Source organism: Equus quagga, chromosome 1 (assembly GCF_021613505.1).
Source record: "Equus quagga isolate Etosha38 chromosome 1, UCLA_HA_Equagga_1.0, whole genome shotgun sequence".
NCBI lineage: Eukaryota > Metazoa > Chordata > Mammalia > Perissodactyla > Equidae > Equus > Equus quagga.
Window position 1 is genome coordinate 6,048,030 of NC_060267.1, and position 27,443 is coordinate 6,075,472.

At 40.8% G+C, this 27,443-nt stretch overlaps 1 protein-coding gene across 7 annotated transcripts in view; it reads right to left on the bottom strand.

The window, feature by feature from the left end:
- SRGAP1 (SLIT-ROBO Rho GTPase activating protein 1) overlaps window positions 1-27,443 on the bottom strand; it is a 258,542-nt gene that overhangs the window by 69,621 nt on the left and 161,478 nt on the right. For 6 of the 7 annotated variants that reach the window (XM_046684107.1, XM_046684121.1, XM_046684127.1 and 3 more), the window contains 2 exons: window positions 13,525-13,707; window positions 12,921-13,049 (listed from right to left, as the gene is read on the bottom strand). In XM_046684107.1, the coding sequence (XP_046540063.1) occupies window positions 12,921-13,049; window positions 13,525-13,707 (312 nt within the window). Of the gene's footprint in view, window positions 1-12,920; window positions 13,050-13,524; window positions 13,708-13,897; window positions 14,072-27,443 lie in introns of all 7 variants that reach the window. The other variant, XM_046684113.1, reaches the window with a different exon arrangement.

The following is a 27,443-nucleotide window of genomic DNA, read 5'->3' on the forward strand; positions in this document are numbered from 1 at the left end:
TAATAACCTATATTCAAACAAGAGTGAGACGAAGAGGTCTGAAGCTGCCAAAATAGTCCAGGAATGCCTTCTTTCTCATCCCTAGAATACAATTCTTAAATAAGAAATGATCGCCAAAGTCCTTTGATTGGAGACAGAATTTTGTTTACTATTCCTAGGAATCAAAGGGCTTTGGGATTCTTGAATCTTCACTACCTTTAATTTGTATTTTCATTTATTTTTTCATGTTGCATTTTAAGAGAAAATAATAATTTTAGATAGAATACAACACTGGATATTGGTCAGTTATAAATTGCTGACAGAATTTTAAATTTGTACATAAAAACAATATCAATCTCTTAAAGAGGAAACAAGAGGTTTTAAAGGTACAAAACTAGGTCATCTCTATATTGTTCTGATTGAAGTTCAATCAATTCAATTGGATTCAATTCAACTCACTAATTGGCCATCTATTAGGTGGCTGGGCCTATGCTAGCCTCCAGGAATATGAAGACTGAAACAGTAAAATATAATCTCCATTCTCAAGGAATTCAAATACAAGCTGCTCATTAGTTTGCTCCTAAGAGTAGCAGAGGGCACAAAGGATGCAACCTTTGCACAAAAACATGCGTCCACCAGGACACGAGCCATGAGCTCTGTCTTTATGAAGGCACAGATTCAATCACTGACCTGTCCTTAGAAATGCCCACGTATTTAATTCCACTGTCACGCTCCAATTCCAGAATTACTAAATTGGGATTTCTTACATAAAGATAATTCTGCAATCTTGTGATTCACAGCGTGGTCTGTGGACCAGCAGCATCAGTTATTCCCTGGAGCTTGTCAGAAACGCAGAATCTGGGGCCAGCTTGGTGGCGCAGCGGTTAAGTTCGCACGTTCCGCTTCTCGGCGGCCTGAGGTTCACTGGTTTGAATTCCAGGTGCAGACATGGCACCGCTTGGCAAAAGCCATGCTGTGGTAGGCGTCCCACATATAAAGTGGAGGAAGATAGGCATGGATGTTAGCTCAGGGCCAGTCTTCCTCAGCAAAAAGAGGAGGATTGACAGTAGTTAGCTCAGGGATAATCTTCCTCAAAAAAAAAAACAAAAAAACCCAGAAATGCAGAATGTTAGGCCCCACCCCTGACCTGCTGAATTAGAATCTGAAGTTTAAAAAACATTCACAGGTGACTCATATGCACATTACAGTTTGAGAAGCACTGCACTAAAACAAGCCAGTGAAAGCGTCCTGTGCCCTGTCCCCTGGGGGTGCCATTTCCCCGGGCAGGCAAGAGAATCCACTTGGTTAAAGATCACTTGATTTTAAAAAGCAGAAAGTAGCTGCCACATCACAATTACAAATACAAACAAAATATAATTGTGAAATGCAGCAACCAGTCTCAAAATTAACACATTTCCAGTGGAATCAGCTGCACTCAAATATTTTTGGTTAATTAAAAACTTCTTGTCTTGGGGCCGGCCCCGTGGCCTAGTGGTTAAGTTCTCGCGCTCCGCTTCAGCGGCCCACGGTGTCGCTGGTTTGGATCCTTGGCGCGGACACGGCACCGCTCATCAGGTCATTCTGAGGCGGCGTCCCACATGCCACAGCTAGAAGGATCCACAACTGAAATATACAGCTATGTACTGGGGCGATTTGGGGAGAAAAAGGAAAAATAAAATCTTAAAAAGAAAAAACCTTCTTGTCTCAGATGAGCAAAGTCCTCTTTTATTTCTCTTGCTACTCAAAATTCATGAATGTTCTGTGTAGCAGTTTTACACACATTAGAGGGGCTGAAAACTTATTCTATCATTCAATAATACCTAATCTTATGAAAACATGAATTTGTAAAAGAAATGGCCTCATTTCTTCAGGACGTACCAGAGCTTCCAAACATCCCACTATTCCGAAAGAAGAGGGATTCACCTTGATTCTAAATGAAGCAGATCGCAGACGCTGCTTCATTTAGAATCAGAAAATTGATACTGCGAGGAAACAACCCAGAGAAAAGCCTTCCCCCCACTACAAAAACCAAGTCTCTTTTCACCTTAAAAGACAAAGAGAGGAATGAAGTAAAACGAGAAAGAAAAATAAAGAACTCCAACCCCAATTAGCCCACTGAGAGAGAGCTCTGAAGAATACATACTAAGTTTTCCTTATTCCCAGACTTCAACAGTTCACTCCTCAAATTTCTAAGTGTGGCTTCTTTGGGGAATCAACGTCAAGATCACCGCAGCACCGGGGCACATTTCCGCACCCACTCAGCCGGGCGGATCTGGTAGGTCTGCACCCAGTAAGAGCTGATCTCACCGAGGTTTCCTAACAGGCTGTGGAGAAGCATGCACGTGGCTTAGTGAGCGATCCAGGGGTCTCCCCAGGTGTCTCCTGGACTTTGAGTGCTTCCCTTAGAGGTGTCTGTGATGGGCCGGGACGGAAAATTTCCTTCTCTGACCCCTACGGTGCCTCTCGGTCTGGAAGGTCACTTAACTGGCATGATTTTGTTACTTCTGATATGCAGCATTTTCTCCACTCGGGTTTTTCAGGCATCCTGAACTTTACAAGAAAAAGGAATAAAACTCTTATTCAAGGTCTCCTGAGACAGCAGGGCCACTCACAGAATCATCTTTTTTTCTAAACTGAAAGCTAAAATGACACTGGATGTTAAGATTCAAGATACTTGGTTAAAAAGGCCTAAAGTAATTCTATGGAGCTTGTGAATTATTAATGACGATGTGAAAAGCCAGCTTCTGCACCGAGCTGAGTTATAACCCAAGTGCATTTAATGATGAAAATACGGAAGAAACCGATAAAACATTTCATGAAAACAAAACAGTGTTGTTCTGATGGGCGAAAAACTCCAAATGGATACATAAGATTATAGATTAAAACTGGGGAAGGAAAGACTGTTGGAAGCAGGAGGGTGCATGTTTTAAGAAAAAATATCCTAAGGGCTGCCAAGATAGATTCCATTAGATATCAGTCTAATCACCATAGTAGGCTAATTTCCTCAGGCAAAAGGGTTGTAAATAGTGTCAAAAATGAAGGTGAAATTCAGGTTCGTATTGAGGACTGTGACAGACACTTCATCCTGTCCCAAAAGCTGAGAGGTCAGCTTAAGTATACTTGGTGGGTATAACGTCAGTATAACTGGATCACAGCTGTTCAGGGAGATAACATTTTTTTGGCATAAACTCTGTGACATAAGAAGCCCTAGCGGGGTAGAAATTTGGTCCTAGATGAAAGTTATCACAATGGAACTCCACAGGAAACAAAGTCTACAAACATGTTTGCAGAACAGTAAGAGCCGATGTCATTTGCAGGGCAGCCTTGGAAGGGCCGGGAGGGCAGCCCCCAAGTCCTGTGTGATCCAGAATCAAGCAGCTGCCATGAGAATGGAGAGGGAAGAAACTCTTCTGCGGAAATATTCTACTTTAACTTCATCACTCCTGCCTCCATCTGAGAGTCTTCGGTGATCTTTTGTCCTGGGCTCCATCTCTGGCTTTTAATGAGTTTGGCTTGGACCTTTCCAGAGCCATCGATATTGGGTGGCTATTGGGTAAAGACTCCATGTACCTCTTATTTTGAGTCTTTCTGCAAAATAGAGCAACCCAGGCAAATCAAATTGCAAAAACAGCCTCCACGTGACCATGGACAGCTTTCAAAGAACCAGAAATAGGTAAGTTCAGAGCTTTTACATTAGATGTCAAATGAAGAAGGTTGACTTCTTCTAAATAAACATCTTTGCCTCTCCCTATTTTCTGCCCCAGCTCTTCAGCATCTCACCCTGGAAGCCGCAAATACATCCTGGGAGAGACAAGCCTCTCATGGGACTGAACCGGACGCCTTAACTCCTACAGGCAACTTTACACGCCTGCTTTCATGTCCTGGTTCCTGATGGTCCATAAAGAGCCGAGAATTTAATTCTTGCTGCTGCTTTAACAACTGTAGGCAAGCATTCAGCAAAACTTGTTTTGAGTTTCTCTTGAGCAAAGAAAAGGTCAAAAATGCTACATCTGCATGACAGGACTGGACACAAAGCAGGAACAGGAGGAGGAGAAGTGAGGTTGCATTGGCCTGGAGTAGGCTGAACAATCATTTGTTGCCTAATACAGCTCCCACCCACCAGGGCAATCATTTCCTTCAGAAGAGCTGCTCCTAGACTCCTTTTTCCCTAGGCCAAATCTCTGTAAGTACCCTGAATCAAATCACGAGAGAGGAGAGAGAACATGCAGCAAGCCCAAATAAATACAGGCCAGGTGGTAAATGCAGCGGAGAACCGGAGGCAGAGCGAGCGCTGGGGGAAAGGCTGCTGCTCTCTCACAAAGGGCTGCTGGGTGCAACCTGAATGAAAAGGAGTCAGTCTTGCAAAGCTCTGGAAGAAAGAGTGTTCTAGACAACAAGCAGAAAGGCCCCAGGCAAGGAAAAGCTTGTGGTCTGGGGAACAGAAAGGCCAACGGACTGAAGCAAGGTGACTCAGGGAAAAGTGACTAAGGCAGGAAATGACACTGAGTGGCAGGTGGGCGCCAGTTCACCCAGGGTCTTGCTGGATAGTTTGGATTTTATTCTAAGGACAACGGGAGGCCTTTGGAGAGTTTTAAACAGGGATTGACAGGTCTGATTTATCTTGTTAAATACTTTGGCTGCTTGGGAAGGGAATGGATTATTGATCGGAAGGTCTTAGTGAAAGCTGGGAGACGGCTTAGGACGCTATTGCTGTTGCTGCCTAAGCGCAGGCAACAGATGAAGCAACTTTGTCCAGGAGACGGAGTGCAGGTGGGAGACACAGCAAGCTTTGGGACATGCAGCAGGCAGAGATGACAGAATCTGCTGATGGGTTGATACGTGCAGAATGAGAGAATTGAGTTTTTGGCTTGTGCTACTGGGTTGAAATGGGTGCCATTTTCTGAGGTGTAAAAAATGGATAAGAAAAAGATACGTGTGTAGAGGATGATGATGGTGATGGAACAAATGGATATAAAAAGTTGTTTTGAGTGTTAGACATGCTCAAGAAGCCTATGAGACGTCTGGCTGTCCAGCAGGCAGTTGGATATACAAATCTGAAGCCCAGGATACATCAAGGCTGGTGATAAAAATCTAGGAGCCATCAGATAGCATTTAAGGTAAGGGACAAAGAGATAGAAAGCCAAGGACCATGCCTGAGGCAACTTTCAACATTCAGAGGTCCAGCTAAGAAGGAAAAGTGAGCACTGGAGACGAGAAAGAGCGGCTTCTGCTGCAGGGGAAAGCAGGTGGGTGCAGCTTCCTTTAACAAAGGCCCGGGCATCTTCCACTGGAAGGAACTTTAAAAGCCATCTCCTTCAGTCATCCAAATAATTTCGGGTTTTAAATACCCTGTCTATCACAAAGGGATAAAAACACGCATAAACCAGTTTACAAGATAACTAGCTATCCTAACCCATTTAACATGATCTCTCTATAATCTTCCTAATAAGAGGTCAGGCCTAATGGGGATGACCGTATTACAGTTTGGCAGGTTTTCACAGATAAATCTTAATACCATTATGTATGCGGGAAAAGTCAAACTAATTAAGAAATATCTGAACCCTGCTTAAGTTGCTTTTTAATTAAACATATGTCTCTAGAGACAAAAGGATAAGGCTAAAAGCTTTAGGATAGCTGATTATTTAGAAATGATAAAATAAACATGGCATGCATATATGATGTAATCTAATTTCAATCTCATTTTGTATAAATGGCTAATAAAACACATGACAGATATCTTTACCAAAAAAAGAGCTGGAGCAGGGGTTTATTCTATGGCAATATTCCACAATAGTAACAAAGATTTATCCTTCACGCTCCAAAGCGACCTGCAAACTTTTTTTTTCCTGGTGAGGAATATTCGCCCTGAGCTAACATCCGTTGCCAATCTTCTTCTTTTTTTGTTTGAGGGAGATTGGCCCTGAGCTAACATCTGTGTGAATCCCCCTCTACTTTGCATGTGGGATGCCTGCCCAGCATGGCTGATGAGTGGAGTAGGTTCACGCCCAGGTCGCCAAAGCAGAGCATGCGGAAGTTTAACCACTCGGCAACAGGGTCAGCCCTGAAAGTGACCTGCAAACTTTTATTGGGAGTAATTGGAGACTGTAGTGTAAAGATGACAAATACTTCATTATTACTGGCAGGTCTCTGGGACAAAGCACCAATAGAATTTCACTGGAGAAGACTCTTTCTCTGAATGCCTTTGAGGGTAGACAGATGTGGAACTGGGCTGAAAGAGGCTACCTTACCAGTTCTGCAATCTTGAAACCAGTTGTTTTAAGAATTTCAGACATACAGAGTGGTGGATTTGATTACAGATCAGAGATTCCTAGCACTACGACTTGTACTCTCCCTTAACTCTTTTCTCTGAGCAAATCATAATCATTTGAAAATTTCAGCAATCAATTATGAATATTTGTTGCCCATATGGTTTTTCTTCCGGTTGTAATACATCCTTATTTCTACAGAGTAATTTGTTACAGTCTCTTTTGCACTTAACGTTGAAGATATTAATGATCATAGATGTGAAATCTATTTTTTATAAAACTACAACCTATTTTCTCCTATAATGATGCCTTTATTCTCCCAAAGCAATAAAATTTCCTTTGGCCAATATTTGCAATATATTTCTTACAATTCATATTTATTCTTTAAAATGACGATAAAAATCCTCATTGTGAAATTAACTCTGTTCCACTTCCCACCTAATTTGAAACGAAGAGATTGTTACTCTACAAATTAAAATTTGCTTAGGACTTTCTTCAGAGACAGAGGAGAAGCCATCTTAATCGTCTTCTGCTTGAGTGACACTCTGGATTAACTGATACTCTGTTCATTCTACAAAGCAGAGGTCAGCTAACTATGGCTTGTGAGCCAAATCCAGCCCATAGCTGGACATGGTAAATAGAGTTTGATTGCAACACAACCATACCCATTTGCTTACTTATTATCTATGCCTGCTTTTGCACTAGAGTTAAGTAGGGACAGAGACCATATGGCTCATAAGACCCAAAATATTTATTGTCTGGCCCCTACAGAGAAAGTTTTTCCTTTTCTTTTCATTTTTTAGGAAGACTGGCTGTGAGCTAACATCCATGCCCATCTTCCTCTACTTTATATGTGGGATGCCTACCACAGCATGGCTTGCCAAGTGGTGCCATGTCTGCACCCGGGATTTGAACTGGCGAACCCCGGGCCGCCAAAGCAGAACATGTGAACTTAACTGCTGGGCCACCCAGCTGGCCTCTAGAGAAAGTTTTTCAACCTCTGCTCTAAAGCATCATGACTAACACACTGTGAACACTCACAGCTTACAGGTCGTCTCTAGTACTCCTGTACATTTCTGCTCAAATAATTTGTCTGCTGTTAAGAGTCGACTGCACAATATTTGTGCTGCTTATATTTATTATAATTTAATTAAATATTAAATGAACTGATAAAATAAGTGAGAAAAGAGTTGTTGGAAAGACTTAAGCGTAAACAAAAATGCTATCAAATTAGGCAAAGATATGTCAATTGTGCAAGATTGTGAAAACATTGTATATATCCAGAGTATTTTTTCTTCTACATTATAGAACTCAAAAGTAGAAATCATAGACAATACACAAATGGATATGGTCTGTGCAAAGCAAGACTACTCAGAACTCTGTACAAAAAGATAAATCATAACATTAAAAGATTGGCAAGTACAAGTACATTGGTATGCTTTAGATTGAAATAGTTAAGGCATGCTTTCATCATTTTTTATAACTCTCTGCTTTTTCTTTTTTTAAATATGAAATATGCCATACTTACAGACAAGTGCAAAACATACATGCTCCTTTTAAATAAATAAAATAGTGTGGATATTTCAGAAGTCCTTTAAATGTCCCCCCCCCGCCCCCCAATCACAATCCCTTCCCTTCTCCCTAGAGATAACTCAGTATCTGGAGTACCCACAAATGTCTAAACTTTGTTTGGTGTACTACGTTCAAATATTTCCAGCTAAAATAAAAGAGTAAATACTTGTTTAACATTTGAGCCATCATGTTCTTCATATTACCCTCAATAGCAATACAATCAACTTTAGAGGTCTGATATCTAATATTTTTAATTTGGACTTTATCAAGTAGTTCATTTATTTAGTTTATAAAAGTGTTGTTTTCAGTGGCGAAGTTCATCATAAAATTAATTTATTGATCACAACAAGGCACAAAAAAGAAAATTCCAGTAGAGATCTAATTAAACCTTTAGAAATAGAATGTTTCTATACTGATAGATAGCTATTTCTCAGAGAGAGAACCTTTCTAATTCAAACTAACATTGATAGGTAAAGATGAAGTTTATCTAAAATAGATAAAAACTGAAATTATTAAATATTTTTTAAAAAACCATTAGATCATCTCCTAATAAATAGGAGAGACTTGAACTAGTCTATCAAAGTGTTGAATTATTAAAGTTTTTAGACCTATCGTAATTAGAAAAGAGGATTCCATTAAATAGGGTTTCAATGATATATATATATATGTAAATTGATTAGTCTGAAGTACCTGAAAATATTTTCTTAAATTTTTATTCCCCTTTAATTTACATTATTAATTTGTACTCTAAGAAAGTATTTTACTGACCAAAAGTAAGTTATAGCTCAGAAATTGCTCAGTTCCAAATTAGTCGATTTCCAATTTAATAAAATCTAAATTCATGAGGGTTTAGAATAAGCATAGTTTGTTGCAAGGGGAAAAAACTTAACCATATTATGGGGGAATCAGAGTTACATGACCCTAAGCCAGCGATCAATTTTAGCATGGTGGCTTAAACAGCTGTTACATATCTACATAAGACGTAGCAACACCACCTGTGATGTGTTCTGTTGCACAGAGCTGAACTTGAATCGGTAAAGCCTTTATATAATGTTTGCTTTACAGGAAATACAGGGGATAGAGAAATAGGCTAAATGACACCACAAGAAATTTATCAGACAAATCCAGAAGCTGAGATGTTCTGAGGAACTACTCAACAGCTGTCTCTTTAACAAGGGACTGTGCTAGATTAAAAAAAGGCTAAAGGGACACATCACCCAGATGCAAGGGTGATCCTAAATTGAGTCTAGTCTGGACATGCAAGCTGTGAAACATTTTTTGGGGTCACAAATGGGAATATGGTCTGCTTATTAGATGAGATAAAATTTTTCTGAAATGGAAGTATGGACATCAGTGATTGAAAAAAGCAGGTTAAAAAGCTGTATGTAAAATATGATTTCATATTCTCCTTCTGGTCTAAAAATACGTGTGTGGACACAGAAAAGGTCTACATTTTAACAGCGATGATCTTGGGTAATAAGAATGTGATCATTTTATTTTTGCTTGTGGTATTTTCTAGTTTTCTACAACGTATGTGTACCGCTTCTGTTATAATAATAGACTAGTTTTAAAATATAAATTCTATGGGAAATTTATATGACTATTTTTTATGCCAATAGATCCATTTATCACGGGCTATCATAGAAAATTTATTAAAAAAAAAAGATACTGACATGAGTAGAAGCCAAAGAAAACTGGAGGTCTATATAAAAAGGTCTCAACTTGCATTCTTTGATTATTTACAATGCTTTGACGTAGTCAAGATAAATTTAGTATCTTCTGTCATTTCACATACAAAATGCTGTGCATTAAAAATGTTGTCTTGACTTTTTCTCACTAGAGGTATAACAGCTCTTCTAATAATTATTAGATAGCCCAGTATGAAAGGTATTTTGCTAAATAAGCTCACAAAGCATAAAGGATTTTAGATGCCCTTGCACAAGAATCAGTTTCTTTTTCACCAGGAAGGGTCAAACTCAATGGTTTTAGGATCACCACTATATATGCGAATTGGATTCCTACAAAATAAGCAGCCGTTTTAGAACATACATATTCACACTCTGATTGCTTTAAAAGTAAGTCAATGAATGTATAATTTTTCACTAAGAGAGTTTCAATTTCAGTTGAATGTGACCACGAACCAATTTCCTATCATTTCTTTTAAAACTCATACTGAAGTTGTATTGTTAGAGAATTCTTCACATTTTAGATTTAAGGTTGATCTTTTAAAAGTCCAACTTCTTTTAAAATTGAAAATTACTTGGCATATTTAACTATCACTTATTCATATCGGAGTTAATTAGATCTGGAGGTTAAAATGGCTGAGTTTGAAACCTACTACTTATTAGCTGTGTAACTTTTGGCAAGTTATCCCAGCCTAGCTAAGCCTTGGTTCTTTTAATCTACAAAACGGCGAAATAGTATTCACCTTCCAAGGTTATGACGGTTAGATGAGATTTTGCTTAGAAACCTGCCTGTCACATGGTAAGAGCTCAATAAATGTCCATGACGATGACGGTGACTCTCATATCCTGACACGCCATTCCTGTCCTATATGGAGGATGCTGCTGGACATCTCCACACTGATGCCCACCAGGTATCTCAATCTTACCAGCTGTAACAGAACCACTGCTCCTCGCTTCTCCCCATGTCCCCATCTCAGTTAAAGGCACCATCATTAACGTCGTTACTCAGGACCTGAACCTGAGTCATTTGTATCCTCCTTTTCACCCACTGTATCAAATTCCTAATTAGCTCTATCTTCAATATATTCTGAATCCAACCACTTCTCACAGGTCTTTCGTTACCACGCCAGTCCAAGCCAGCATCATCTCCAGCCTGGACAATTGCAGAAGACTCTAGATACAGCTTGATGTTTTCCCCTTTGTCCACTCACCCGCCTCAGTCTATTTTCCACCCAGATGCCAGAGTCTTTAAAATATAAACGAGGTGATGTCACTTCCTCGTGTAAAACCCTTGAACGGCTTCCCACCACACTTAGAACAAAATCCAAACCCCTTCCCTCAGCCAAAAGCCCCAAAGTGACTGGGCTTCCAGCTCCCTTCTCTCCCAGCACTTTCCTCCTCCCCCACTCAGCTCCGGCCACACTGGCCTCCTTTGCTAGTCCTCGGGCAGTATGAGCTTGCCAAACACACTTCTGCTCTAGACCTTGAGCCTTGCCAGCCCTTCTGTAGGAGCAATTCCTTCCCCAGGGAGCTACACGGCTCTCCAGCTCAATTCTCTGCTCCGAGATCAGGTTTTTTCAGACCACGCCATCAAAAGCAGCGCCCCCCCATAGCTCTGTTTTATTTTTCTTCGTGGCATTGTTACTACTACAATAAGCAGTAACTTATTGTTAATACTTATATATATAATAAATATATATATAAGATATAAATATACATTATATGTATACTGTGTGTGTGTAAATTCTTGTATGGCCTGTCTCCCAAACTAGCACATAAACCCCATGAAAGTGAGCACTGTTTTACTCATTGCTGGATCCCCATTGTCAAGAACAGCACTTGGTACACTGCAGGTATTAAAGAAATACTTTTTCAATACCTGAGGACTTTCACTTGTGTTAAACTGGCTTGGGGTTAGCTAAGTATTCCAATCACTACTAAAATAAGCCCTAAACAAAAAAAAAGCAAGCAGAGTAGCTACATTAGTTTTTCTATATTCCATGCACTTTGCAGAATTCTTAGAGATCTAGGTTTAAAGATAGCTATCATAAAATGCTTCATCTTTATTCAGGAAATCTAGCAGCAATCTAGCAGAAAAACAACCCCTTTTATTTCATCAGAGTGCTAAATGAAAATAAATATATTTTTTAAAAGCTTCTGTATTTGAAACAATTAAGTGATCAGTTACTTGAGTGAAAGACTTGGAACAAAGGAAAAGAGAAAAAAGTTTTCCCTGGTTTTATTTATTACTAAATGGTTCTGTATAAAGAAATTATGGTATTATGGGATAAAATTGTTTTTAGATTCAAATAAAAGGAAAAAGTCGCATCAAAATGTTAACGAAGTAAAAAATAATTTTCTCCCCTAACAATTCTTTTGTAAAAGTCCCAAACTGTGGTTCTAAAACGATAGCTAAATACTTGAAATTTAAATTCACCATAAAAATAAAGTTGCTTTAATCTACTGTATGTCTAAATTATGATAGAGACCATGAAAATAATTTTCTAGTATCATAAAACTGTTGAATCCAATGCATACACAGCAGTGTATGAGTAAAGTTCCCATAGATAATGAACTCTCTGACCCTCTGTCACGTTATCTGTGCTTTTCTTACAACATAGCACTTTTTTCTTTTATTTGCAGATATTGGCATTTTAGGACACAGGACTGTGTCTGCTGCATCTCTGCAGTCTCCCACAGTGTTAGCACAAGGACTGGGCTGCTCAGGACACATTTTCTGAACGACAGAATGAATGATGCCAAAGGTTAAAGTTGGAGAGTGATAACGGTAATATCTGCATAAATATAACAGTGGATATATACTTGGAGAGTTCTAAATGAGTCCAGTTGCTGCTTTTTTATATCATATCCTATGAGAGAAAAGGATAGGGAGTTAGATAAATTTACAAAAGTGGTTTACAGGCACTCTCTTCTGTTTCACAGTATTTATCACAACTGAAGTAAGGCCATTATTTGTGTAGTTATTTGCTTGACATCTGTCTTTCCCACTTTAAGTTCCAGAGGATAAGAACTGTATATGGCTTCTCAGAGCCTCAGCATCTCACGACAGCAGGGGCCCAATACATGTATATTGTGTCAATGAATGCAGTAAGGGCTGTGCCACTGTCTAATTGAAAAATGACTGGGTCCCCTTCCCAGCTGAGTTTGCCGGGCACTCACAGCTCCACAGGACCTAATAGCTTATTTTTCATTCGTTTTAGGATGCACACTTTTTCACACGCATCTGCCAACATATAGTGTCTTAGTATCATGTATAGTTTAATTGGCAGCACTTCGCCTTCTGACTATTACATAAAATAACATTGTTTTACTAAATGATGGTGTTTTAGAATCAATCAAATCTAGTTATGGCTAATCCCATCTTAATATGGAAAACATAAAAACTTCAAGTACTTACATCAATTAAATCTGAAAGATCATGAATATAATACTTGAAAACTGAGGCATTGGTTGCTTCAAGGGTTAGGAGATATTCATTCCGTGCCTTAATCGATTTTAGCTTATTTTCCGAATACTTTGCTTGTCTCTGGAAATGAAGAAGAGCCAGGCATTGGGAAAGACAACAAAGTCATTTTTAAATAAGACAAAGAAACATACATGAATTTCTATTAATCTAAACAATTTATTCTACATATACCAATGAGCTTCGAAGTCCTTTGAGAAAAGTACATTTCGAATTGGATTTAAATAACAAACTAAAATTACCCAGCTACGGGAATAACAACAATGTATTTGGGCTTCAGGCCCATTTGCAATGAAATCTCTTCGTTAATATTCAAGTTCTCTGTGTTGTGTGTTGAATACTTGGCATTCACCACTAAACGATGTCCAGCTGTTATTACGTGATTTTTATGTTTCTTAAACACTTTCCATTCCCGTGGGAGGAAACGCACATCAATTCCCAATAACTTACAACGTGCCTCTATCAGCTCTGTATCAGTCTTCTTGGTGCTGTCACCTCCAGTGAGGAGACAAAGGCCCTGCAACATATTTTTCTTTACCTTTTCTTTCATTTTTTCGATTTTCTTTACAGAGCTCCGCCGCTGATGTCTCTCTTCTAGTCTGATATGGAAGACCGGGTCCCCAGACCTTCCAATTTGCTTTTCTTCTTGTTTCTCAGCCTCTTTCAGCTTGCTCTCTGCACTGATGCTCTCTGCATGGTACATATGGTACGTTTTCATCACCTGTGAAAATGGGACCCAAACTGTTAAAAGATGTCTGTCTGTAACTTGGAGAGTGAATGGAAACCATTATATGACGTCTATGTTAAAAACACCACCTTCCAGCTGGCAGGGGAGAGCCAGATTGGTAGTAAAATAGATGAATTATGGACTATTGCTTCTAAATAAAGCAAACAGAAATATGCAAATTCACCTGCCAGGAAGAGGCACTGAGGGGCAGGCTTTGATGAAAAAATGATTTACAGGGTCTTCTGCGTGCTTTCAGTGCACTTGAAAAGTTCCCTGAAGCTGGAGTGTTTCTCTGAAATCTCCTCTGCATTATTAATTTGCAGAATAAACCATTATTCACGGGTAAATTTGAGCCAACCTTGGAATTACAAAAAACTCCAAGTTAGTACAGCCCTTACTAAAGGAATTTTACTGCATAAAATTTGTCAAAATACAAAACGTAAATATGAAGGTTTATACATAGTTTTAGTCTTAAAAAAATTGTTTTTCTGACCACAAAGTAATACTTTATGGTCAGTATAGGAAACGTGTGATACAAAAAAGAAAATAAACAAAATAAAAAGCAAGCAGAGATAAGCACTGTTAAGATTCGGGGGGGGCCAGCCCAGTGGCGCAGTGGTTAAGTTCATGTGCTCCACTTCAGTGGCCCAGGGTTTGCAGGTTTGGATCCCAGGCGTGGACCTCCACACTGCTCATCAAGCCACGCTGCGGCAGCACCCCACATAAAATAGAGGAAGACTGCCACAGATGTCAGCTCAGGGCCAATCTTCCTCACTAAAAAAAATAAATAAATAAAAGATTTTGGTATACAGCCATCTCGCCTTTTTCCTATGAAAACACACACACACACTCTCTCTCTCTCTTCCCTCCCTTCATTTTAAAATGACACATATCATTTCTCCTTCCAAAAAATGTGGATCATACTATATTTACAATTTTCAATCTATATCCTTTTTTCACTTAACATATCAGAACATTTTCCTATATCACTAAATATTCTTCTGAAACATAATTTTAAGGCAGGGCTGGATAACATTTCTTTACATGACTATGCCATAACCTACTTAACTAAATCCCTATTATCGAACATTTTAGGATATTTCAACGTTTTGCTTTACGAATAAAGCTGTGCTGAAAACCTTGATGTCTATCCTATCTTATTTCTTCTCTTAGAAATGAAACATCCAATTTGCATTTTAATAGATTTAGGAAGATATAGAACATAAATTTTGTAATGTATCCTTTCCATGTGTATTATAAATTTAATGAATCCTCGATTAAAAATTTTAAGGTTTAAAAATCAAAAACATTTAAGTCTTTAAAAAGTTTGGTCATATTATCATTACAGAAATGTTTGTGCACAACTTTGTGTCATATTTCCTATGACATATTTCCGGAAGTAGAATTGCAGAGTTGGAGAATCTGCACATTTTTGAGGCTCTTGAGTCAAAGTGCCCATTTAACACGCTGATAATTTGAAGAAAACCTAACCTATATAGTTACTTCCCAAAGCATTTTAATGATACAGATGTTTAAAAATATTTTCTCAAATGATGAAGCGCATCATTATTTATTTTTATATCTATCACATATTTGTATAAAGTCTCTGTAGTCTTAGATACAGAAGAATAATAGTCACAGATTTTAAGAGATTTTACCTGAAAATCAGAGTTTTCCAATATAATTTCAATCTGCTTTTTTTTTTTGAGGAAGATTAGCCCTGAGCTAACATCTGCTGCCAATCCTCCTCTTTTTGCTGAGGAAGACTGGCCCTGAGCTAACATCCATGCCCATCTTCCTCTGCTTTATATGTGGGATGCCTACCACAGCATGCCTTGCCAAGCGGTGCCATGTCCGCACCCGGGATGCGAACCAGCGAACCCTGGGCCGCTGAAGCAGAACGTGCGAACCTAACCGCTGCAACACCAGGTCGGCCCCATCAATCTGCTTTTATATGCAGAGTCAGACATCTGGGCCAATTCTGAAACCTGTTTATTTTGAAAATAATTATATAAGAAAGGACATAGATAAGATGTGATGACTCCAATGTGACTGAAGTATCAAGGACCATCCCAGAACTCAGCACGCAAGTAATGAGTGGAGGCACTTTCTCATATGTTATGTCAAATTCTCATCCATATAAGAGAGATTCCATTTCATTTGTAAATAAGTTATTCAGAGCCAATTTTATAACGAAGGTGTAGTTTACAAGAGATTAATGGAATGTTTTGAAGTTAAGGAACTTTTGATTTTTTTCATTCCAAAAGATGAGTTTTAAAATAGTTTGGGAACTAAAAGCATCACTGGAACGAATCTATTTAGGTTGAATCCTATGAAATTGCTGGTTTTGTAGGTTATATAAAAAAGGTAGAAAATCAGCACTTTCTTTGGTTCAACTTAACATTCTCAAGATGACTATTTTGAAGAGTAAAGCATGGGGTTAGTGAAGAGTCTTTACTTATTTTCATAGAAGCTGATGATGTCTTTCCTTAAAAACGTGAGCTAGCGAGTCCTGTCAAGGCACTGCTGACCAAGAACCAAGTGAGGGCTAGACCACAGGGTCGTCTGTTTTCAGTAATTATCAAACCCGTCCAGGGGAAGTTTGGTTGGCTACTCCAGTTTAAAAGAAAAATAAAATAGCACTTGGAAACAGCTGGGCAGCTGGGGAATGAAAAGGGAGTCACCGTGCAGCTGGGCAAACAGCGAGGTCAATGGAGCTATTACACACCTTGCATTTCTAGGCTTGGCTCTGTTTATATTCCCTGCCGGAAGCAAACCCACATACCATTTGGGTGCTGGTTCCAGTTACATCTTTAAATGAGAGGGTGGAATAAACCAAGCTCTCTCTGTCTCTCATATACACACACACACACACACACACACACACACACACACACACACACACTCTCTCTCACAGAGTCGCTCAGCTGTCTGTATTCTTCTTGCTTATAGACACGAAGGAAGAAATGAGGACACGTGACTCCCATCATCACTGGATGGAAAGGCATCCCAGACAGCCCTGTGAATCTGAGAAATCTCTCTCTTAAATATATCCCGAAGACAAGACCTGAACTCCTGACTCTTGTTTACCGTGGATGCTGAGGACTCACGTAAGCAGGTAATTTGCACACACTGAGCCTGAGGATACTGAGCTGGCTGCCAGCACACGGTTCTCATTAAGCAGCCTGCGTTGAGAGGAAAACATCTGAGTCCGCCCTAACACTGGCAAGAAAAGGGTGTCAGTCTCTCACTATCATGTGGTTCAGCATAAGAGCTGAGGGTTCTCTAACCAGTTCAATGGTAATTTCCAGAACATTTCTTTGTTCGGCTTTCCAATATGACTTAGGGTTTCCATGATTCTCTAAAACGTTAACAGTTACAATGAATGAATTTTAAAAGTCAGGAGGAAAAACACTAAAAGCTTTTTTGAGAACTCTAATTACAGATAATGAAGGCAAGCACAAACTGCATTATTTAAAATGTAAGCTGTTGACAGAAGTTAAATGTGTTTTGTATTTAAAATAACAGACAGTTCTCTCTTTTTCAGAGAAGTCAAAGAAAGCTTTTATTTCTTAAAGGTGCATTCTGAATACATACGGCAAAGAAAATAACAGCTTCTCCATCAGCTTAATGCAAACACAAGCCTTTGCATGCCAAATGACATACTAGGCACACATCCATTTAAATGTACTCCAATAGCATATTTTCCTATTTGAATTCTTCTCCACTAAAGCCTTATGCATAATTCTCCATTGAACACACTCAATTTATCTTTCTGCTCCATCTTTCCTTAGCTGCAGGACGAATATAGCCAAGCAGAAAGTGGCCACATCATGGAGTTCTTTCTGAGACTGTGAAATCCTATATAAAAACTTTTGCACAGAAGCTGTTAATATTTTTTTCTTACTGACAGACCTATGTATCTGCCACTACTCTTGTACTTTAAATCAAAATAATTAAAATAGCTATAGTAAATTTCAATATTCACTGTCAAGAAAACACTATGTATCTGAAAACCGCCCATGTGTTGCAGAAGATCAATGGATTAAGGCTATAAATTCTACTTTTTGACTTCTGGCTCAGAAGTTAGAAGACTTAGATGGTTCCAGGAATGGATCTACCAGTTACTAGGTGTGGGGAAGTTAACACTTCTGCTCACCTTACAAGGTTGTTGTGGACACCCAATTGTGCATTCCTGTGTCCATGTGTGTGTGTAATTTAAACTTTACTGAGTACTTACTATATTGGTGTGTATATATATGTATACCACTAATATATATGTGTACATATATGTAATATGTATATATTTAGCCAAATAAGTATTACATAATGCTCACTACATGACAGACATTGTTCTAAGCATTTTGCAAAAATAGCGTATTCAATCCTTCTAAAAACTCTCATGAGGTAGGTACCTTCATTCTCCCCATTATACAGATGAGAAAAGTGAGGCATGGAGAGGTTAAGCAACTCGCCCAAGGTCACACAGCTGGTAACTGGCAGAGCAATGGTTGGAAGCCTGGCAGCCTGGCTCCAGATTAGGTGTTCTGAACTGCTAGGCCATAACCTTTGGAAAGTGTAAAGCATCATCCAAATGGAAGGCCTCTTGACCTGGAGCATATAGTTACTCTTGGTTATTTTTAGGAATGGAGGCAAAGAAGGAATGAAAGATAATTAGTTATTCATTTGACATTTGCTTGGTGCTTCCCACCAGTAAGGCACTGATAGGTGTAAAAATCAAGGCTTGGTTTTCATCTTCCAAGAGTTTAAATTTTTAGAGATTGAAAAATAGGCCTTGGAGATTCTGATGGGCCCCAGGGAAGGGAGAGGGCATTCAGGCTGGAAGGACAGTATCAGCAAAGGTACAGCGGGGAGGTGGGGCCCACACAGGGGAGGTGCGCATGAGTAGACCAAGATGGCAGAGAAGGGCATCCAGCAAAGTGCCTGAGGAGCGGATGGTTGGGTGACTGAGCTGAAGGGTAAGACTGAAGGAGTGAGCATGTGCCAGCTCAGGAGAGCCTTGAAACCCCAACTCAGAAGTGTAGAATTTATTCAAGAGGGGTTTGTGAATCCACAGCGGTGTAAACAGTATGACAATAATGCATACAGCAGTAACCTGGGAAGGCATGCAGGATGGTGTGGGGTGTGAAGTGACCGCATTTAGCAAGGAAGAAGAGGGAACGGAAAGTAAGAGAGAGAATCCAGGGCCTTTTTTCTGTTCTCACTTTCTCTGACCTTTCTTAAACTTGACACTGCTCCCTCTGCCCTGGAGTTCAAAGCCTCACGGTCTGGTCCCAACACAGGCCCACCAGCACTTAGTCTACTACTCTGAGTCAATCACTTAACACTCCCTCAGAATTTGTACTTTCCTGCCTCTGGGGCCTTCTCCCAAACCAATCCCACTGCCCAGGATGCCCTCCCCAGGTACCTCCTCCTGTTACTATTCTGATTCACCCTCCAAGGCAAGCTCAAATGTCACCTGGTTCCCCAGGCACAGTGACCTTGTTCATCCACCCACCAGGACCTACTACTTGACAGCCCTTCAGACTCTCTGCCATGTGTTACAGATCTCTGTGTTCCCCCCCGTACCATGGGTGGTCCTGTAGCTTCTGCTAGGGCACCAACAGTATCTTAGGCAACTTCAGATCCTTAATATTGCCTTATATACAGTGGGAGTAAAGTCGGCATTTGGTGAGAAACAAATGAAGGACAGGAATCCATTTTACAGTCAGCTTGTCCATTCATTTAATAAATATTTACTAAATACCCAGAATAAGCCTGGCATTATTCTTCTCCACCCCCAGCATCCATAATAGCACCTCCAATAAATACCTGGGATTGGACTAACGGGACGACAAATAGTTCTAAATAATTTGTGAAATACAATTAGCGTTAGAATTCATGGTCCCTGAAAAAAGAAAGGTGTGGTAGTTGGTGGGGGGGAATGAAAAGCAATGTCAGTGGCAATATTTCCTAATTCCGCATATAGCCTGCTGTTTTATGAAAGCCATCAATCTCTAAAACCTCTTCTGAGAACTAGTTTCTGGATTTCCTTCATCATCAGCAACCTAAGATAAAGATCTCTTTCCTACAATCAATACAGAGAGGGCTCTAATTGTAACTGAGTTTCTGTAAGTGCCAGACTAACACAATCATTGGGGCCGGCCCACAGCCTTGGAAGCGGTTCCTCTTGTTTCCCAGGACACTCTCGGGTTCGTGGGGAAAGCAGGGCGCACGGGGTCACCCTAAGCTGAGCCCCAGGGGCTGTGCTGCAAGGAACCTGGGCCTGCACAGCCTCTGGCCCTCTGTCCAGGTTTTGGCTTCTGCTCAGCCATGCTGTGTCTCTGGGGGCTCATTTTAGACAGGGGTGGGGGCAGGAACTCACTGTAAGACACCCTGAGACCCATAGCATGCCGGCATCTTTCCCCTCACTCTCGAGCCCGCTTGCTCTTCAGCACGCTGAGCCAACCCTGGCGATGAATTTCGCCTGAGGCAGGCGGCCCTGGAGGCGAGCTTCAGAGCTACTGCCTACCAGCCGAGCAAGTTTCCCAACTTTCTTGAGCACAGTTCCTCCGAGGTAAAATTGGGAGGACGCGGCAGAATGCACAGAAGCACGTCACAGGGTGCGAAGTCCTCATTCTTGACAGTTTCTAAGGTCTGATGTAGGAGGCGGCACGTGGGCTTGGGGTGGCGGGCTAGACGAGCTGGCTTCATATCCAGGCTCTAAGCAGAGGTGAAGGCCACTGTCTCCCAAAGGCAAAGGAGCTGGGAGTGCGGCAAGAGCGGACCAGATGGAGGCCCCTCCCGCTGTTTCTCACTGCAAGCCGGGCTAGCCGAAACCCCTTAAAAACTGATAGAACGTGCCAGGGAGGGACGCCTAGGAGCTGACTGCAGAGATACCTACATTCCTAAGACACTCTGCCTGAATTCACGCTCTGAAAAGGCTTCTAGCCTGTCTACAATGTGCATCTCATAATTAGCACCCTTTTCGATGTACGCTGACAGTCACTGTAAAATTGAGTAGACTTACCCAGGTTTCAGAGCAGTGTACACTGATCTGCATTTATTCATCCACCGAACAGCTACTGAGCATCCACGAGCCAGCACTGTGCTCCGCTTTGAGGCCAGAGATGGGACACTCCATCCCCACCCAGCGGGGAAGACACGAAGGCAGGCTGCTCTTCTCGGAGGACAAGCAGGAGTAGGGGGCACAGCCCGTGGACTTTGCGTGGGCGGAATGGCAGTTAACTGGAGAGGATGCCCAGGCTTCTTTTTAACCAGCTTGGGGAGAAATCGGTGGGGCATATGTTTTATTTATGCAAAGAATGTAAAGACGGGAGAAGCCAACCTCGGCATTGGTGTTACTCAGCCCAAACCTACAACGGAGCTGTCAGGCCCCGCCCCCTCCGCCAGCTCCCACTTCAGGCCTGTGAGTGACGCTTGTCAGTGTTTTTTATTCTCGTTTGTGGCATGGGGGCTGGAAAGGCTGCTGATCCCTGAGTAATGAGAGGTCAGTAGGATGTCCGCATGATGAGCATTCACAACCCACCTCCTCTCCCCACGCTCTCAGTGCTCTCCATAAGTCAATGAAAACAGAGTTTACAAACCTTACTTATATTTGCAAAGTAACACTTACAGGAGAACTCTCTTTGAGAGGTAGTATACTGGTGGTTAAGAGCTCAGATTCACAGGACAGACTGCTTGGGTTCAAATCCTATCTCTGCACTTATTCGCTGTGTGATCTTGGACAAGTATCTTAACCTTTCTGTGCCTCAATTTCCTCACTGTAAAATCAGCATAACAATATTGCTCACTGCATAGGGTATAGGATTAAATGTGTCAACATACGTAAAGAGCACAGAAAAAAGAGCCTGACATATAATGAGTGCACAGCAAATGTAGCTACTGATATTTGAAAAAGACTGCCATAAAATAATTCATTTTCATAATAGGTAATGATTTCTCCATGATTGGAAAGATTATCATTTCTAACAGAGGTAAAGGGAAGCATTAGTGATATTTCCATTTATGTATATGTTCAGAACTTTAGCAAAGCCTTTAGAATGAGCAAATAGATGAAGATGAACAATTAAATAGCATGAGATTCTGTCCTTATAGCTTGTTTATCAAAGAAAACTTGAGGTGGGGCCGGCCTGGTGGCGCAGCGGTTAAGTTCGCACGTTCCGCTTCTCGGCGGCCCGGGGTTCGCTGGTTCGGATCCCGGGTGCGGACATGGCACTGCTTGGCAGCCATGCTGTGGTAGGCGTCCCACGTATAAACTAGAGGAAGATGGGCACGGATGTTAGCTCAGAGCCAGGCTTCCTCAGCAAAAAGAGGAGGACTGGCAGTAGTTAGCTGAGGGCTAATCTTCCTCCAAAAAAAAAAAACAAAGAAAACTTGAGGTATGTTGTGGTTCCATTGAAATGAAATTAGTATGACAGTCTGAATTTATCATCAAATTATATTTATAATCCAAACAAATGCTTAGAACAAAAAGCATTGTGTGGGACTCTGGACTCTGCTGGCTAGAGACCACCAACCAACCAAACAACAGGGCAACAGAGATGCAGAGAAGAAAGAAAACAAAGGGAAAAACAGAGAACACACATGCAAAGGAGGAAATACAGTTAATGAAAATCACTGAAATCATTATAGTCTGTTGGGTGTAGGGTTAAAGATTTTGTTTCAGGAGTAATTGTACAGAGCAGCATTTTAATGGAAAGGGCTTAGGTCCACGAAAGGCAGTAAACCTGGGTTTTGGTCCTATTTTGCTGCAAAATAACTTTGTGACCTCAGCCTTTCTGACCCTCAGCATGAGCCTCATCTATTACAATCACATCACGAGGTCTCCCTACAGGACCAAAATTAGGGGGATGATCAAATCCAACTATATTCCTCAAACACCTTCCAAAGTGTGGAATGAAAGAAAAAGTACAGACTACAGGCCTGATCATAGAAGGAGAAACTGGTTGTGTAACTAGGTGGCTTCTGTCCAGGAGGGTTTTAATATATCCCTCCAGAAGGAGAATACTTGATGAAGCTCAGAGGAAGCAATGAGGGATGGCATTTACCAGTCTATACGAAAACAGACGCCACAGTGTCATCTGTGTTTTTGTTTTCTGCCAGAGATTCACTATTCTCTTCTCTATCTTCAAGAGCCAGTGTTAGGGGAAGGAGCACTAATGTCCTAGACATCCAGGGGTGTGAGCTCTCCATCTGCCACGCCCCCTCCATCTGCCACGCCCTCTCTGTCTGCCACGCCCCCACTGTGTGACCTCGGGGCAAGGCTTTATTTAACTCACCAGCCCACAGCTTTCTCATCTATAAAGGAGGCCGTTGGATCATGCGATCTCAGTGAACTTTTCCAAACTCTGAAATTCTATGAGTCCATGATATCAGATATTAAGCTAGCAACAACTAAATACCATAAGAATTTATTGTTTGGGGAAATATAGACAGTCATGCATTGATTAACGATGGGGATAAGCTCTGAGAAATGCGTCCTTAGGCAACTTCGTCGTTGTGTAAACATCATAGAGTGCACTTACACAAACCTAGATGGTATAACTACACAGCTGGGCTCTCCAGTACTAATCTTGTGGGACCACCAAGGTATATGTAGTTCATCGTTGACTGAGACGTTATGTGGCACATGACTGTATGTATGTAATATACTTCTCAGTGGCTAAAGGGGGTCACTTTTTCAGGGTCAAGGTAGACGGCACATACATCTTAACCAAAAGGAAAAACCAGTGTAACAACAAATTATACTAATTATCTCCTGCCTCTGTTGACTTGAGGCAGCAGGTAAGTACATCATGCTATGCGGAGGAGGTAAGATTCCTCCTAGAAGTCTCCATGGGCTCTGAGGCCATAACTCATCTGCTTCGTTGCACAGAAAACACCTAGAAACGAACAATGCCCGTATAGTCTCTCTAACACACTGTTGTATTGATGAACCTTACACTGGGATATCTATCACTCTAGTGACTTTAATTAGTTCCTAAAGTGATCACTGCTCAATCATCAGGTGCTCATTAAGGAGGAAAACCCAGGAAGGATTTGGTAGGTGCAGGGCTGACACACTTACCGATTTGCTGAATGCTTTTATTTTTGACTTACATGTAAGGCATTTGACTGTTACATTAAAGCAGAGCATTAGTCATCTTTTTCAAAATGCTAAGCAGAACAATAATTTTTAAATGGCAATATAAATTACAATTAGTTTCACAAGATTTTGCTACTTTAATAAAAATATTTAATTTAATGAAAAATGACTAATTTACCCTAAGGAGGATAAATTGTTTTATGCCTTATTAAAAGAAAATGTTTCTATCTATAACAAGAGTAACCTGTATTTATTAATCTTAATCTGTGCCAGCCTTAGTTCCAGCAGTCACGAGAGGCAGTTTCTAATTTACGTCTGAGTCACAGAGGGGTTATTGGTTTCATTTATCTCTAACAAACTCTCGATGGACATTCATATTTAGCAAAAATTCCTCAAGGCCCCTTACGACATACCACAAATAGGCCTTGTCCTATTTGATTCCATCACATCCTATTACTAGAAATCCAATTTTATTTATTCTTTATTGATTGATCCTAGTTCACTAGTTCATAAGAGTAATTTTTCATGAGAACAATTAACGCTTTGGTGTAATATCTGCCCACTTCACAATTATCAGAAATTTCTCATATGAAACAAACGTCATTTTATCCAGGGAATTCTAATTTTGCAAAAGATGTTTTCCTTTCTTCTTTCTTAAGTACTTCATCTGTAGTGGGGTAAAGAAAGAGTGCTGAAGGCAGAGGATTTTAAGGAAGTCCAGCTTAATGCTCCCTTTATTTTTACATTAATGATTAGCAGATACTCTGGCAATACTCAAGTGCACAGAGTTCCTTCCACGGGCAATGTGGTTTCACGCATCTGTACTTTCCTTCACATACTAACCCTTTCCACCCTTCCTTTATCACTAAAACAGGTGTCAGCTTCTCCAGGAAGCCCCAGAGTGCCTCTGCGCTCACACAGAGCCGAGCAGACCTCCACCTAAGGCGCAGAGTGCCCACCGCCATTCGTGGAAGTATCTCACTAGCCTAACTCAGTGCCGGCCGGGCTGGGTGTCTGTCACTGATGTACTGCCAGGACCCATGTATTGGTTGAAAGGCCCCTCCCAACCATTACCTGGATGCAACAGAGATGATCCTATAACAATATTAGAGCGGAGGCAACAATGCTTTTAGTGCTTTCCATTTAACTGACTCAGAGACAGGGAACAGATTCTGAGATTTGGGACAAATGCTGAATAACTGCATTCCATAAATCTCAGAACCTTACAAATCACATACTTGCTGGGCAGCCACCCTCTGAAGAAGGAGAGCACTGTCTTAAAAGATAGTCTGTTCCATTTCTAAACAGCTCAATGAACAAACTCAGGAATCAGACTGCCTCAGTTCAACTCCTTGTTTTGCCTTTTCGCATGTTCCATAATTCTTTCCCCTCTAAATGGGCATAAGAACAGCAGCTGTAAGGGTATTGCGGAGATAACATGAATTAATACGTGCCCAGCAGTTGCAGTGGTAAAGGGCACACGGTGAATGCTTAATGGATGTTGTTACAATTAATAAAATAGCCCACCCTTCCATCCTTCCTTTTAAACCCACAACAGGCCCAGCCCCGCCAGCGCTCGCTTGTTTATTCTCACACACCTGAGAGGCTGAGAGCAGAGGGATGGTCTTTGTTTTACGGATCAACGAAACTGAGCTGCACAGAGACTTAATCCTTGCCCAACAAGTCAATAGAGAAGGTCAGCGATAGAGAAGGTCACTCAGAAAGCCTTTGTTTCAAAAAGGGGTTTTCATAGGAAGTCCTCCGAGGCACTGAAATACAAGTTTAATCGACTGAAAAAAAATACCCAACAGTTGGCGCCTGGAATACACATTAACCAGGGCCACCCCGAACACAAGAGAAGCAGAAGTGACAAGAGGAAAGTTCCAGGTAGTGGGCGATGCTGAGGGGAAAGTCCACGCAGAATGAAGCGCCAACAGATTTAGTAGTATTTCAAAGTCACCTGCCATTTTAAATATTTAATTCTTTCCGCGAAAATGTTTCACACGTCTTCAACGTGGCCTGTGTGTATCCGACATCTAAGTCATAGGTTCAGCGTATGAAATATTTAAGCTGAGGACACAAGACACACGGAATCTTAAAATCATAAAAGCCCTACAACCCTCAGAATTGCAGCGTCAACTAGGATGGAAAGACTGGTGCAGAATCCTTGCCTTTCAATGAAAAACGGCTTAGAATTTGACACATATACTCGGTGCCTCAAATCCAGTACTTCTCACTCCATTTATTAAAACAAGAAGAAAGGTGAGAGGCCTTTGTTAATCTGTGCAAGAAAGCTTTCTGCGTTTTCAAACTGATTGACTAGATCTCTAATCATTTCTTGCTGCCTAAGTTCCTTCCAGCCTCCTATGGCTCCAGGGGGAGATTCATGAATCTGTCCCGGGCTCCTCCCAGCTCCGGCCTTAGCTCACACTGCTCCTCTTGCCTCCAGTGCTTTCCCACCTCTCCCTCCACCTCTCCTATTGCTGAACTCCTGTCCGTTTTCAGACCCTTTCCTCTCCGAAGTTTTCTGAATCCTCAACGTGGCCCTCTCTCTTTGGATCTCCAAAGCCTTTGCCCTGAACCTGTCTGTTGGTACACAATGGTCTGCCCTATGTTGTAATCACCAATAATAAGCTACAAGCATAGACTCTGCCTGGTCTGAGTCTTCCCAGCTGTGTAACCTTGGACAAGGTACTTAACCTCTCTGTGCCTCGCCTACCCCATAGGGCTGCTGGGAGAATTTAAAGAGTTAATTATGTAAAGTGCTTAGAACAGTACCTGACAAAGGTTGCTAGACTGCAGCCCTCCTGACCTGGGCCTTCTCACCTGAAGCTCCAGCCCTGCAGCGTTAATGTGAAAGGAACCAATTTGCTGATTTGAATTAAAATAAAACCTGGGTTTCAGTTCCAACCTGGGACTTCAGTTAATCATTTAATCTGAGCCTCTGTGGTATTCTCCTTAAATGAGCACATTAATTTGACTGATTCTAAAGGCCCATTCAGTACTAAAATTCTATCAGGCCAGGATAGGATTAAATTCAGATAACACTGTCAGTTAAGATATGTTGAAATGGGTCACCTGATACAACGGCTTTAGATCCTGATTTCCTTTGCATGATTTTTGCATTTCTACTGGTCAACATTTCTGGTCCAAGGAAAACGCCCACAATTCACTTTATGGGTATGTTTTCTACAGTATATTTGGATTTGATGAATAATGGTAAACAGAGCTAAGTACTTTAATTACCCACCAGAAACAGAGCGTTCTGATTAAGATGCCTGTTACTAAAACTCTGTAATCCTTTAAAACCTGCAATACTGTATTTCACAATGTAATAGTTTGGATAAAATACTCAGATTCTTGATATGAAACATTCTTTAGAAATTTTTTGTTTTTACGAAACCAAACTTTGCACAACACTTTTTTTCATTTCTAAGGCAAATAAATGATATATTTTTGTTTCTATTACTCACTTCTTTTAAAAAGCAGTCTTATTTGTAGTTCATAAGCACCAACCATAACTAATTCTCAGAGCTCACAGAGAAAGTGCAAATTCCACGCAGGAGCTGGAGAGCCGCTGGCTTCATCAGTTAGCAGGGAGCCCCCAAAGACATCAGCACCT